Raw genomic sequence first — 16,308 nt, 5'->3', positions numbered from 1 at the left:
GCTACAAAGACGAGAACTCAAACAATAACTTGTGGACTTAAACGCATCTTTAAGGCCTCGATTTTAAATGGCGTAAAAGACTTGCTCAGGGCTTGCTGAGTTACACTGCAGGAGACTAAGAAGGGATACAGTCAAATGAATGAGGAGGGACAGAGAGAGACCAAAAGAGGTAGAGGCTGGGGGTCTGAATGAAATGGTGAAAGGAAAAAGAAAGAAAGGGAGGAAAGGGAGGAAAATAAATGCACTGAGTGAGTAGAGGTGTGCTCTGTATAGAAAATGGACGTATCCAGCTGTCCCTCCCGTCAAGCTCTACCCCAGAAACCCTTCAATCAAACAACTACGATCAAGCCTGACCACTGTAGCATCCCCGGCCGCTTTCATCCGTTCTCATTCATTCATTCATTCATCCATTTTCCTCTCCTCCAGCGCTTTAAGCCTACCAATTATCATCAGTTGCCCCCAGACGGCCTCTGTCCTTGTTCCTGTTTCAGCTGGCCTTTCAAACAGCCCTGCATTAATAAGCCAGTTGTTACAAATAAAAAGGGAGGTGAGCGGTTATTATTCAAAGCCCTCCTACGAGAGAGAGAGGGAGCCCACGTTTCACACCCAGGGAGAGTAAAAGCACAGCCTGCCATTTATGGGGCTGTCCAAGGGCCTGGCATGGAGACTAATAAAGGAGGGAGAGAGGCTGTTATGTTTCAGGATATGAAAAGGGTACAGACTAAAAACACCCAAAACCGCTGACTGACAGGAAAAGGTGGATGGACTCAAAAAGACAGCATCATTCGTACATTCAAAATGTTCATCTTGCTCCATGACAGTAGAGGTTGTTTTTATAAACCTTTTAAACCTGAATTTAACACGTCTGTACGAGCAGGATGCAGATGATAGTTTCATCTGCAATAGAAATATTTCACCAGTGTCTATATAAGTATTTTTGTCTATTGAGATGTTATTACTTGGAGTATCTTCAAATGCTCCATATTTTCACAACTACAAAATAATCATAGTCATCAATAATCAAAACTAATTTGTCTCTTACTCTCTCTCTGACAACTATCAACCTGCTGCTCTGCTTGCTTTTGCTTGACAAACAAACAAACTAGGGATCGACCAATATGTTTTTTTTCAGGGCCAACACCAACAGCAATCATTAATAGTCAAGGAGACCGATATATTGGCAGTAAAGATACAAATCTTAGTGTCAAAATTTAGAATAACAATTCACTCAAGTATTTTCTTTTTCTGCTACTTTATACTTCCACTCACTACATTTATTTGATAACTCATCGGTTACTGCTGACTTTGCAGATTCTGATTATTCAGTGCTGATGGGCTATGACTTGTGACGTGCAATCAATCAGATATTGTTGTGGACGGGACATTGAGTTAGACCAAAGACTGGTGACCACAGATGGAGAAAGAATACTGTATCAGAGCCAATGTAGTGCATTTTTAAATAAACACATTTTATGAGCAGTCGGACACAAACACTGATCCAGATAATCAGAAAATGGTGAGTATTGGCCCAAATAATCAGCCAGGATGGAACTTGGTCTATCCCTAAAACAAACCCAGTGTGTAAATGTGTCTGTATGCCTTTGACACAGTGTTTAGGGAGCCAGTTAGATGAAGAGTCTTGAGATCCTAGATGATATGTTGAAAAAGCTTGGCTAATGTGTAATGGCTTGAAATGTGTGTGTGTGTGTGTGTGTGTGTGTGTGTGTGTGTGTGTGTGTGTGTGTGTGTGTGTGAGTGTGTATTGGTCATTTACCTGCACACCTGAAGCTCTGAGCAGTGAGACCCTTCTCCACAGCCAGACAGGTGAGAATACTGAGGAAACTGGTGGTGACTGACTGCCGCTTGGCTCTCTGGGCCTCCCGCTGTCTCCTCTCCCTGGATGGTTTTGATCGCAACAGCACTCCCTGGAGGAGGCCTGGAGCTCCTTCTCCCATTTCTCCCCCTTCTTCTTGGGCAGGTCTCTGTGCTCCGACCACCTCCCGCAGAGCCTCCACCCATTCCTGGGCCTTGAGCTGATCGTCCGCCCGAAGTCTGATCACCTCCTTGGGGAATACTGCCTGGAAGCAGTTCCCTCTATCTGTCCATGGCTCTCCGTTCTCTGGTTCCTGGTCGTGCTGCACAGCTAGACAGGAGGCCAGGGAGTACTGGAGGACAGGCTGGGACACAGGCCCTCGGCCCTCAGTGGGGAAGGCCCGGAGAGCAGATCTGGTCAGGACGAATGTGAAGGCCAGCCAGTTGTTTTGATCTACCAGCTGATGGAGCAGACCTGCTTTAAGGACGTCCTGGGAGTGCTGGGTGAACAGCGGCAGGGTTGTGGGTCTGCTCAGGACACCAGAATCCAGCTGAAGAGAGATTGTCGGCTCTGCTGAGGTGGGGATGTCGCTCTCACCATCGGGTCTTGTGTCAAGCCCCGATGGAGAAGGCGAAGAGGAGGGTGACATGGGTGCAGGAAACTTGGCGACCTGTTGGTTTTCCACTCCGGTCTTACGCTGGCGGTTCTCCTGCCTCACAGGTCTGGCTGCCTGCACCTTCTCCCACATCAGCCGTCTCCACTCCATGGCTTCCCATTGGCTGGCTGCCCTCAGCTGGAGACGCGTGCTGTTAAAGAACAAAGCCTGGAGCGTGCGTTGATCGACGGGTTGAGTGATCTGACCCGGCTGGCTGCACGGTGCTGGTGAGATGACACTCTGGCAGTGTGACAGAGAGTAGGCAGTGCCCAGCTGGCGGTTGGCACTGCTGTCCAGAGTGTACAGCCGAAGCTCACAGGGAGTCAGCTCAACATGGCAGGGTGTCCAGCGACCCCGGGGCCCCTCACGCTGCTCCATCTGACCCTGCTTCACCACATTGCTGCTGCTGCTGCTTTTATCAGCTGGAAAGAGATACAGAGGAAGGAAGAAGAGTGTGAGTGAAGTGTTGGATCTGGATAACAACACGTAAGAAAACAAGCTGTTTAATTCTTAATAAATACCCTCCTGTTTGGACCACTGTGGTTCAGACACAACTGCAGAATTTGAAGTCTGGCAAGGTGGATTCATGTACAAGCTCTGATATCCAGCTGCCATGTAAGGTAGGAGGAGTACTCCACTCAAAAACATCTAAGAGTATCAAACATTCACCCCCTGCAAGCTTGCTAGTTGGCTCAATACAGTTCGTACCTTAATCCTTCATGGATGTTGACAGCTGTAGTTTTGAGATGTTTCAGTAACTGGTAATGGTGTTTTCCACACACATATGGTACTTATATGCCTTATATAACTACGTACTATGACTACTACTTAACACTATTTTTGAAGGAATCCTTCTGAACAATATATTGTATCTTCTGACGTTTTCTTGACGCAGAAATCTAAAAGGGAAACTCATAACAAATGTCACATTTAGGGTAATTGTTATATTTCTATTTACATTGGTTAAATGAGCCACTGAAGAAATTAAAATTGAAAGCAAAGGGGACCACATATTTCTATCAGGAGCTGCAAGTTAATGCATTGTGTTTGGCTTTTGGCTTACAGGTCAAATCAGTCAGTCTATTATATTGACATGGCTGGTGACAATCCCAGTAGTTCCATGTTATTTAGCTTCATCTTTTCCCCACCAGCAGCACCTAAAGCCATACCAAACCATCCTGAGAGGTTTCAGAGCGACTTCAAACCGATTTTAGATCTCAGTGTCCAGACAAGTCTCTCAAACCACTCCTGCACCACAATCCACTCCAAAGCCATTTATCTGTATGTCATAAATAACCATCACTTAGACAGTAAAATGCCAAACACGCCACATCCAGCAGAGCTTCAGGGCTACAAGAATGCAAGAGCTCTCAATAGAAGTAGTGTATTTAGGTCCGTCGTGGAGAAGTGTTTGGAATAGAGGTGCTGCTGATAACCAGCAAAGACAATAACCATGATATTAAAAAAATTAAATATTGATATCGACATATGATTATCATGTAAATAACCCAGCGCCTCTTAAACTAGCTAGTGTGAGGGATGGATCTGGTCTGTGGGTGCTACTCACTGATTTACTACTGCTGTACAAAATCATGTCAAAGCGACAGACATTTATGGTTACATAGACTAGACACTCTCCACCTCCCTACACCCTTATGATGAATGTTATTCATCAAAAAAAAACAGACAAAACACACAATAAACAAAGTAAAGATGAATTTGACTAAGAGCATTTTTGTTAAAAAGAAATGTCTGTACACATCGCAATAATATCATTAGCGTGAATTCTTTTGGCCACAATAATCGTCCAATGAAAATCCAATATTATGACAGCCCTAGTTTGAAAGATATGGATCAATGTTTTTCTAAATTTCTATGGCCATGTTTATGCTGTCTGCCATGACTCAGAGTCTCCATTAGAATCCATTGTAACTGCTGTTAATCCAAGCTGAGAACAGCTGCCATCCTACTGCACATGAACCATGTTTAGAGACTACAGACTGAAAGTGGCTGATACTATAAAGACATTCTCTGTGAAGTATTCCTATAATGATGTGCATCTACAGCTTGTACTTGTTTTCACTTGCTGTCGTTTTCAGAGCACACGTTTTTGGGTGGCTCACACACACATGGTCTATTACATGAGGCTAATCAGAGGCTGGGGGGGTTATTTTCCTAAGAGATCCTACACAGGTGTTTCTTGTCACCAAGACAGGAAGAAACAGTATTGTTACAGAGGCCACTCGGCAAAATGTCCCACTTTCCTAATCTTGAGGTCAGTGGAACAATCTCTTCACTGTCTGCTACTCAGGTTTGTTTTACCCTCATATATTTCTGTCCTCTCTGTCTGTTCTTGTGATTATTATGCGTTTTCTTATTGATTAAGGAGGGTTTACACTCAGGTAGTCAACAGGCGTGGCCTCTTCTGAGGCAACCTTTATTGTCAGCTATGCTGCATTAACTGCCCAGTCTCAAACATAACTAAAAATAAAGGTCAGATGCCAGCCAGCAGCAAATCCAGCAGCTATTGTATTTACAAAATGCTTAATACACTGGTGAGGGCAGAAGGTGATGGTAAAACTAATTATTACAAATCTATCCAGACGGATACTGGATTTTTGGGGCCAGTACATAAATAAATTTTGTGATGGATATGCTGATGTTAAAATATTCCACATTTGAGCAATAAACTTGACGTCAAAATAAGAAACATATATACAATATACAAGTATGTTTTAATCATTCTCAAAGGTTCCTGTTTTGTAACAATCTCAACCAACCATCCAATGAAAAGAGGAAGTGAGTACAAGTATACAGTACATCATGAAACTGGTGAAAAACTGGTGAATGATGTGGACTTAAGATGGGTCAGCAAAAAATGAGGACTGTGACCTTTTCTATGAGCTGTCGGCAAGTGCACTATTTGGTGATTTACAGGTCAAAATACATCTAAAATAAGACTATTAATAGTTAAATAAATTCTGTTATAATTGGAAAGGTTTTTTTCAGATATATTTTTATTTATAGATGTATTTTTATTAGAAAGTAATTATTCTTCCTTATTTCAACATGTAGTTAGGACCTTCTTTACAGTGAAATAGTTACTAAAATGCTGTTGAAACAATTGTTAATGTAACCTGGACATCTAAATATAAAATAAAACACTTTGCAGTCTAATTTAGCAAAGTTTTTTCCTTCGTATCTAGATGTTTTTTAATGGTTATGCAGGTTTACTTAAAAATAACAACAATCACCTCCTACAAACCCCTAACCAATCCCCACAATCTGATTTAATTGTGAACCCCCACAGCAGTAGTCTAATTGGCAGATATTGCATTTTGTTTCTTTAACATGCTAAATGAGTCAAGGAGGGAAAAGGAAAAGCTTAATCCTTCACAGCTCCAGTTAAGTAGACGCTGTTGAGTCAAGTGCCTCATCAATCTTATCAAAACAGCAGCATACGTGGTGTCACTCTAGGTCTCAGACTTTGCATGTTAACAAACCTTTTTGCCAAAAGGAACAAATGAAAATGCAAATAAGTTGGGCTGGAATCAAGTCTGGCTGATTGGCAGTCTTCACGCTTGGGAGGGTCGAAATGAGAATTAGGCATTGTGGCGGGGAAAACTGCTCTGTTCAATTAGCCTTCATCTACACCTGGTAGGTTTTGACATCACACTCTAGTGATAGTCTAACATACACATACAGGCCTTCAACTAGAATTAACACCTTTCTCTCAGCGCTGCAAAGTAGCTATCCAGCACCGCCAATCTTAATATTGCGTGCCCTTTTCCAATCTAACAGACTCCCACCACTTCCTGGATACCAGACCACATATAGACTGCAAATGAAAAAGCAGGAAAAGGCCCCTGCAGCCACACACAGGTACAGTACAATATCCATTCTGTAACGTAGCACTTATTCTGTTCAGAGTCATAGTGGGCTGTCATCCCAGCATGCACTGGGTCACTAGTCTATCAAAGGGCTGGAGACTTCAAAACATATACTGTAGACTAACCTCACTGAATAAATTGTTAATTCCCCTGGTTGAGTAATGCCAGAATTAGGTAGGGAAAGGATGTGTGTGATGTCATGAATGACGTGTTCCAGTGCGTTCAGATACATCAGCAATCAAAACGCAGAGGAAGTATGAACACACAGTCAGCACAAAGATGCAAATGAACGTTAACAGAAGCACAGTGATTCAACGCAATTCTACTGAGTTTCATTATTGAAAGGAGGCAGCAGCAAAAAAACAGACAGACGGACTGAAAACAACTAAAACTGCTTTGGAAGACTATCTTAGATGAGACCCCACTTAATTGATTGCACTCATACTGTACTGTGTGAAACATGTCTATTCACTACTTGCCTATTTTTTCAGTAATAAACATGGACCAGAGAGAATGCAGTGATCAAACTTGCATGAATACATTGAGAAGAACATTTGCTGCATGCTGTGTCTATGTGCATAATTAAACAAAAGAAACAATTTATGCTTCTTTGTTACCATCATTAGGTTAACACCATACCGCGTGTTTAAGGTATTCTGTAGCACAAGACTCTATGATAATGAAATAAAATCTATCTTTCATCAAGGAGTTTTGCTTTGCACTGCTTTCTCTCTAAATTCCTGCTGAACTACCACTTTACACACAGCACACCTGCAGCCCAGAAGTCTGACCACAGCTACTGTAGGTAACTGTCATACGTCAGCTAAATTTTTTCAGTTTCACTTTGATTGTTTTCAATTGATCTATTGTTTTTTTTGTTTTTTTAAAAAAAAACACTGCTATAAAACAGAGAAAAGCAGCAAATTGTTATATTTTAGTAGCTTGAACCAGCAAATATTAGGCGATTTTGTTTGATAAATGACTTAAACTGATCACTTATCAGTATTTTTGGCGATTAATATTTTGTTGATTAACTAATTGTTCAATCCAACGGTTGGCTGTGGCTCTGGAGGTAGAGTGGCTATTGAACCCCCAAATAGCTCCAGATGGTTGTTCCATCAGCGTGTGAGTGAGTGTGAATGGCTGAGAATACAAATATCGCACTGTATTACTCCTGATGAATACTGTAAAGTGTTTTGAATGGTTGGTAGACTAGAAAAGCATTTAATGCAGTCCATTTATAATTTCCATTTAACATTAGTGAATGTAAAATCATACAGTATTTTTCATTATCCTCCCATATAGATACTGTGTTTATGTTCAAAAAGTTAATTGTGTCTTGTCATTCAGAGGACTATATGTAAAGGTTTCAGAGTTTCGGTGTAGTAAATTCTGCTGAAAACATAGTGTATTACCAAGTTCGTTTGTTGTTTGTGTGTATGTATACAAGCTTAACTTGGATATTTCACATTACAAGCTTCAAACAAACTCTGTTTTATTGCATGGACTGTGATTTGACAAAATTGTTGAGAAATGCTTGCAACCAAATGCACACCCAAAAAGGTTATAAAACATATGGAGCTTTAATAAAAGCTACAATTACAGCCTGTTTGGTCCTATATATATGGATGTACTGTGTATTGTGCACATGACAATGATGATTGTTCTCCCTGTTGCCCATCGAAACATCCCCAATGTGAATGAAGAGACATAGCGAGGCCGAGCTAAATCACTCTGCCTTCTCCTTATTACCGCCCTTCTCTTCCTACTTCTCTGCTTTCAATACACGTCGAGCCAAACTAAATAGCCTGATGCCTTTTCACACATATGCTAATACTAAATAATCCTGCCAGTATCAGGGGGAGGGTAATTGGGTTGCTTCTTCTCTCGCCTCATTTGAGTCCATTTGCTGACAGGATTACAGGCTATTATCCCTCAGAATCCCTCAGGATCTCCTTAGGCCTTCAGATGGCCAAAACACACAAACAAATGGCGTGTGTGTGTGTGTGTGTGTGTGTGTGTGTGTGTGTGTGTGTGTGTGTGTGTGTGTGTGTGTGTGTGTGCGCCTGAAGATTGACTGTCATAGCACAGCTGTGTCATTTCAACTTATTATCATCTTCTATCATTATTGCTTGCTCTGAGGATGCTTCAACGTAAGTACAGCGTATGGCCTGAGCTGCAGAATAAATAGTGCAGGACTTCTGTTCTCCAAAAGACTCTCAAAGGCTGAGATAGCTTTCCAGTGAATGGACAGTCAATACCGGTGCACAGAAGGAGTAGGTGTGCATGTTTCTAACAGGTAGGAATTGGAGGAATTACTTCAAATTTAATGAGTTGGTTACCAGAGGACTTGACATCGTCTTTCATGGCCCTCATTCCAGAAATGTCCAATTAGGCAAATCTAATGAGATTAAAGGACACTGTCGAGAACAGCACGGTATCGCCTTCATCGACTGCGAGAAACCTGGGTGTGATCCTCGACGACGGACTATCCTGCACTTCCAACATCAATGCGGTGGCGCAGTCCTGCAGATTTGCCCTCTACAACATCCGCACGATCTGGTCTTTCCTCACAAAGGACGCAACGCAACTCCTGGTCCAATCGCTGGTCATTTCCCGCCTGGACTACTGCAACTCTCTCTTGGCTGGACTCCAGAACGCTGCAGCGCGCCTTGTTTTCAATCTACCCAAATTCTCCCATGTGACCCCCCTCCTCCGTGACCTCCACTGGCTTCCTGTTGCGGCCCGCATCAGATTCAAGACCATGGCGCTGGCCTTCAAGGCCGTCAACGGAACTGCACCCATCTACCTCCAGACACTGGTCAGACCACACGCCCCAACGCGAGCACTTTGCTCTACTACATCAGCTGGCCGGCTGGTACCGTCATCGCTGAGAGCAAACAAAGGCCACTCAGCGAAGTCGCGACTCTTCTCTGCTCTGGTGCCCCAGTGGTGGAACGAACTCCTGACCAATGTCAGGACAGCAGAATCGCTCGCCATCTTTCGCAAAAGACTCAAGACTCACTTGTTCAGACTTCACCTCGACCCCGCATAGCATGACTAAATGTGAATGTAAATGTAAATGGTCAGGTCACCCAGATCAGAAAGCATATATTTTTCTACTTAGTTTTAATGATAGCTGCAGATAGGAGTTTGGGCTTAATCTCTGGTGGTGTTGATATATCTGCCACTCACACTTCTGTCATCACCTAAAAACAATGGGGTTAATGGTATTTTTTTATTGAATAAAAATTTTGAAAAGTCAACAGCATCAAGTCTTCACAGAAAACAACTCTGCCACAAAGGCTGAATAGAGAGAACAAAAGAGAAAATTTGGCCAGGATGGCCAAGAGTCTACCAAAAACCACCAAAAAAAACAAGTCTGCAATGAATTAGAAGCTGCTGGAAGACAGGTGTCAGTGTCCACATCAAGTGTGTTTTGCATTGCCCTGGGCTGAGAGGCTGCCATGCTTGCTCCAGACGCGGCACCTTAAGCTGGACTGGAGGTTGCTGCTGATCACATGGACAATGACAAAACCTTCCGGAGGAAAACTCTGGCATGGTTGTGGTAGTGTTATGCTGCGGGACTGTTTTGCTGCCAGAGGATCTGCTGCTCTAAAGAAAGTAAATGGAATAATGAAGAAGGAGGATTATCTCCAAATTCTTCAGGAAAACTTAAAATCATCAGCCAGAAGATTAGGTCTTAGGTGCAGTTGGGTGTTCCAACAGGACAATCATCCCAAACACACATCAGAAGTGGTAAAGGGATGGCTAAATCAGGAAGAATTTAGGTTTTGGAATGGTCTTCCCAAAGTTCTGACTTGAACCCTATCGCAAACATGTGGACTGTGCTGAAGAAACAAGTCTGTGTCAGGAAGCCGACAAATTTGATTGAACTTCACTGATTCTGTCAAGAAGAGTGGTTAAAAAAATCCAGCTAGAGGACGACCAGAAGCTTGTGGATGGTTATCAAAAGCATATAATTGAGTTGAAAATGAACAAGGGACATTTAACCAAATATTAGAAATACTGTATGTATATTTTTGATTTGGTCACATTTTCAGAAGACCTGTAAGAAATTCATTATTGAACCAAACTTCATAATGTTATTTGTGACAAAAGTAGTTTGTGTTCCACTCATTCTATCACAGAAAAATGAGAGTTGTAGAAATCACTGGAACTGAAGACTTTTGACCTCGACTGTATATAAGCAAAAGCAAAATCCCTAACAATGTTTCAAGTTGTCAAGTCAAACCAAGCCAATTTTATTTATATAGCCCAATATCACAAATCTCAGTTCTTTCTTTTGCCTGGTCCACTATCCAAAATGCACAGAATATTAAACATTTTGTCAATAAATTTTGAAATTATTGCCTAATCGAAAGATTTTGACTTACAAATTCCTAAAATCCACTTCCTACATCATATCACACAGTGACTCACACCATGGATGTCAACTCACCGTCCTGCTGGTGGTTGAGGATCATGTTCTTCAGCGTGTTGCAGTCCACGGTGGGCAGACCATTGTCTGTGTATGCAGATGGCCGATAGTTAACGTCTGACCTGGACCGGTTGTGTCCCTTCTTGAAGACGGAGTTAGACGAGGAGTTGGTGGTGTTGTTGGTGCACTCCTTGGTATGGGCCGCCAGATCGTTGGTCGAGCGCGCTCGGCTTCTCTTGCCGTGCCTCAGGCCCATACCGAGCCCCAACACACTGAAGTTGTCAGCCCAGGCCAGGCCTAGGGGCCCCACCTCTGGCTGCTCTCCAGCCAGTAGGCTCCACACACCACTAGAGCTCAGTTTCCCCAGTGCAGCACTGGAAACCTCCTGCAGCTGCTTGGGTTGCCTGGAGGGCTGGAGGGTCCCTGTCTGAGCCTGGCTCGGACCTTGGCCTTGCATCCCATCCATGCAGTGGATAAAGTCTTCGGTGGCCTCAAGAGCCGGACTGATATCGCCCACCATGTCAAGCTGCTCAAGACCCTCCATGGCTGGGGCTTCTCCTGAACTAGAAGTCTCACAACTAGATGATTTTCAAAAATTGGGGCAAAAACCTTGTTAGAAGAATCCACATTTCCAACAAGCCAAACTAGCTGGTCAAATACAGGTCTTCAAAGTATGTTGACAAGCCAGGAACAGGTAGAAGATCCAAGCTGCCTGCAGGCTTCACAACCTGCTGTCTGAGGCCAAGTGAGAAGCCTGCTCTCCCCCACAAGAAAAGGCCTCAATCCAAGGTTACAGACTTCCTTTTAATGGTGTGCCTCCAGCTCTGGAGGGGATGTCTGCTACTTCTTAGGGGGAAGGCTACTGCGGCTTAATGCCAGGGCTGAACGGGACAGGCAGCCCAGGAACAAGCCAATTTGGGTGGTAAATCAGTCCCTCAGCTCAGACTGAGATGAGGGGCTGAGGGGATGGAGACAAAGTCTCACAGATGTGAAGTCAAAATTAACCATCAACTTTATATTTGTCCTCTTCTGGCCCATCAGGTGGCTGTGAGGTCATCAGATGGAGTACGTTTGTGGCTTCACTGTGACAAAGAATAGAGAGAAACAGGAAATAGTAAAGAGGAAGCAGGCAGAGCAAACACAAAGAATGGAAACACGGCTGACAGTAAAAATGCTGTGATTCATTTATATATAAAAACAGTCCACACACTTTCTTACAATTTAAATATAAGCTTTGTCAAGAGAAAAGTTAGGATAAAGAAGCCCCTAGTTTAACAACTTTTAGCAACAAACCACCTACGAACCTACAGTACCTTCATCAGATTGCTTCGACAGGTTTCTCCTCAGCAAATAGAAACGATTATCCTCCCTCACATGTCCTGATGAAATAATACTCGACTTCCTCCTCTGCTGCTTATCACTGGACTGAGCGCACAGAGAGGAAGCAGGCCTGGGTGGGGTTCCCATCCATCTGCTTGTCTCTTCTGATTCTCTCCACTCCTCTGTCTCTCTCTTTCTCTCTCCCTCTCTCTCTGTCTGTCTGTCTGTCTCTCTCTCTTCCTATATCTCCTTCTTTGTCATTTCGGCTCTCTCGCCCTCATTGATTTCCTTCCCCTCCACAGCTCAGCCTCTTTTACTTTTCTCCATATATGAATTATTTAAAGACCATTGCATCACTGCAATACAATGTCCAGTGAGGTCGAGCAATACATTGAATATTTATCAATGATAGTTTGTTGAAGATACAAAGGAGGCCATTATCATAGCTATCCCTGTTGCCTTTATGGATTATATTGTGGCATTTATTAACTTACATGTATTACACTTCCACAAGTAAGACCATACAGTCTGCCCCAATCAATTTTTTGTCATTTTCACAATTTCAGTCACAGTCAATTCATATCTCAAATCTACTTAATATCTGAAAGGTCTATTCAGGTCAAATTTTATGAATCAATAAACAAATGGAAATAGTGGAAATAAGATGGAAATTGCTAGCAATGCAGTTCGTTTATCTGTGTCAGGATAATAAAGAATTAGTTGCATTGGTTGAAAACAATACAAGGGTAGCAGCATTGCTGAGACATCAACTGTAGTACTGATCACTGAAACTGATTCATTTATATTGTCTTTATACCATGACATCATCTGCCTAAAGACACAGCGCTGCTCTGACCTAACTGAGCATCTTCATCAGAGATAGTCATCGAGAGAGATAGTCATCGAGCTTCCCACAGAACTCCTGTTGACTCACACATGCTGTCCAGCAAATACAGCCAATATTAGTTGGAAAAGCACAGAGAAAAATACTTTGCCAAGTTTCACTTTCATCACTCTTGCCAAAATGCACAGACTGTATCCAATTCTACCCAGACTGAAATTCCATTTAGTTTCAGTCCGTTATTTTAAAATACTATATTTTGCTCACTGACAACATCTGAGATGTGGGGAGCAATCAGAGCTCTGTATCAACAAATCTCCTCAAAAGCACTTAATCGTTTCTTCATAATTCCAAGGCCTGGGCGACAAAATCAAATATCATGATATTTTTGACCAAATACCTCAATACTGATTTTGCAACAATATTGTAGGGATGACTATTGGTACTTTAAAAAAATAACAATGAGCAGCAAATAACTGTACTTAAAAGAAAATTTGGGTTCAAAAAGAAGAGGTACAAGTCCTGTTCCATTTGTCCCTAAATTCCCCACAACAAATATTCATCAAATTCTATCCGTAATGCTTTTCTGATCTCATATTCAGGTTGAAGCTGCCTGAAGTTTTTAACTCTACTAAACAATTATAATTGTAGTAATTCTGCCTTTTAACTGACAAAAACTCATAACGCTGGTATACAAAAAGAGAAAAATGAGCACAATGTAGTATGAAGCTCACATCAGTTGGCTTGAAAACACACTTGTATACCAAAAATGCATAAAATAAATGGGTGTACTTTCACTAAGGTCTGTCCATTTTGGGAAGATAAACTCCCTGTTATGGGTTTTAAGTTAAAAATGGCACAAAGCCTGCACACATTGGGTCAGCTGTACCACAAGAGGTAGAGCGGGTCGTCCACTAATCTGAAGGTCACTGGTTCGCTTCCCAAGCTCCTTCGACTGTATGTTGACGTATCCTTGAGCAAGATGCTGAACCCAAAATTGCACCTTGCATGGCAGTCTCTGCCAAGTGTCATGTGACAAGTGTTGAAAATGCAGTCAGTAGACTGGAAGAGCGCCAAAGAAATGCAAGTCCATCAGCTTCGTTCTTATGTTTTTTTTCTCCATAACAAAACACCCTCTTGTCTTCTGCTTTATTGCTGCTGAACACCGTATATCCATCCTACACTCACACATAGCTTAGTTAACATTATGTGCACACATTAGACCATTTATATTGCTACTTTGTGCATATGTGTGTTAAAATGTATTTACATCTTGCTTCATACCCTATCTATGCACACCCGTACAACTTAAATGTTTTTATGTTTTGTCTGTTTTCGTCTCCTGGCTTTGAGAGCAAACTTGAACGTCACCAACCTCACGATATAATCAGATCTTTTAAAATAGACAGTAACAGCTGACATGAAGACTTTGAATGCATCACTGGTCCTCAGGTCCGACGCTAGTTAGCTTATTTAATCTTTAAGTAATTGCTTAAGTAGCGATACAAAATGATACTGTTTAAGATTAGGTTTGGGGTTAGGGGAATGAATTGAAGAAGTGAGAACCCACAGCCTCAGCCTCAGTGCTGTTGTTTGTGTTTGCTTCAGCTCCCTTATCCATAAACACAGTCAGCATCTCAGCAGTAAACAATGACAGAGGTGAAGCCACGGTCAGCCTTTCAGCCAGCAACATTAACATACCACGCAAGGTAGATCGCTAATAAGTCTTGTTTATCACGATACACACACTGTACATAGATACACATGTAAAGTCGATTAACTATTCTGAAAGCTAACTGAATAGGGCCCGTTTTTAGCTACAGCTGATGAGAGCTAGTTAGCTAGCAGCTAACGCTAGCCTCTCTCCATCCTTGAGCAATGTCTCTTTAGTACCAGATAAAACTGTTTGCTCAGTCAGGGCTTAACTATCATGTATCAGTGGACCTGTGTGGGGATTGTCTGGTAGTGAAACTGGTGTCATTCTCAACCTGGAAAACATAAATCGAGACTCACCTTACTGTGTTTACCACTATGTCATTTTGATAGTCCGTCAGTGATCAAGTCCTCTGAGTGCAACTGAGGCTACAAGACAAAGGTTCCGTGTAACGTTCGGACATTACACTATAGACTTAGAATAAATGATGTGTATTAGACACAATATGTAGTAATATACACAAGGTTATTCATGTTTTACATACACCAATCAGAACATAATTCAAGTCCTTATGAGACAGGATAAAAAATTAATGTATATGACTCAATTTCAGAAACTTTTTTTGATTGAAGTTGCAATATGTAAGAATTTTAGTTGAAAACAAAAAAAAAATTCAGTTTTCAAAAGAATGTGAGGATATAACAATTTTGATGTTATGATATCTGCGTATTGTGTTGCAGAGGTATCTACTAGTAGTCTACCATCCCAGAGCATCATAGTTTGACGAGTTGCACACATGACAAATAAAAATGAATTCAAATTAAAAAATAAAAACAAATAAAATGACACATAGGGTATACTGATGATGACAGTAACCTGTACAGTCATTAATCGACAGCCATCTTCACCAATGTCACATAAAACCATGACTATCAAATGTAGGCTACTTTCATGTTTTATTTTTATGTCTTGATTATTCATTTATTAATCTATATAACTTTTGTTGTGAGTAGCAAAAAGGGACAACTCTAATAACGTTACACAATCTTGTGTTGTAATGATCAGTAAATTGAATCTTGAATCATGTTTTTCTTTATAGACTTTATAGCACTTTTATTTCAATATAATGATGAGATTTTTCCACATACTTGTGAATCCATTCTGGTATTCACCCCCATGCAGATAGAAAGTCGGGTGAAGTTTTGTAGTCCACAAAACATTTCTAGAGCTTCACAGCCAAACTGTCACACTGGAGCAGAGAGGGTGGACCCAAATGCAGGAAGATCAATGGATAAAGTTTTATCCAGGATGAGGACAACACAAGGAACAGGCAAACACGACAGCAGGACCAGGAAATCTCAACAGACGACTTGACAAAGACTGAACTAAAATAATAATAATAACTAGAATATTTGTATTTCCTGCGAAAATACAGTGTGAATGCTGACAGCTGAAGTGATTTCAAAAGAAAAACTGCTGAATATACTGGAAAATAATTGCCTGAAATGCATAAAACTGCTGAATATACTGGAAAATAATTGCCTGAAATGCATAAAACTATAATGCATTACACTACACTGCTGAATGACCCTTACGTAGTAGTAATAGAAGTAGCAATAGTGGTAGTAGTAGTAGAAGTAGTAGAACAAGTAGTAGGAGTAGTAGTAGAAGTAGAAGTAGTTGTAAGAGAAGTG

At 41.6% G+C, this 16,308-nt stretch overlaps 1 protein-coding gene across 3 annotated transcripts in view; it reads right to left on the bottom strand.

Annotated features, from left to right (window-relative positions):
• plekhm3 (pleckstrin homology domain containing, family M, member 3) overlaps positions 1-15,013 on the bottom strand; it is a 54,655-nt gene extending 39,642 nt beyond the window's left edge. For 2 of the 3 annotated variants that reach the window (XM_084361791.1, XM_084361793.1), the window contains exons 1-3: positions 14,974-15,013; positions 10,821-11,881; positions 1,775-2,890 (exon numbers count right to left, since the gene is read on the bottom strand). In XM_084361791.1, coding sequence (XP_084217917.1) covers positions 1,775-2,890; positions 10,821-11,343 — 1,639 coding nt within the window. In that variant the 5' untranslated portion in view covers positions 11,344-11,881; positions 14,974-15,013. Of the gene's footprint in view, positions 1-1,774; positions 2,891-10,820; positions 11,882-12,112; positions 12,482-14,973 lie in introns of those variants that run through there. The other variant, XM_084361792.1, reaches the window with a different exon arrangement.
• Positions 15,014-16,308: the final 1,295 nt, after the last annotated feature.

Source organism: Pagrus pagrus (genome assembly GCF_965226575.1).
Source record: "Pagrus pagrus genome assembly, chromosome: 9".
NCBI lineage: Eukaryota > Metazoa > Chordata > Actinopteri > Spariformes > Sparidae > Pagrus > Pagrus pagrus.
This window is presented reverse-complemented; position numbering and strand designations above follow the sequence as displayed.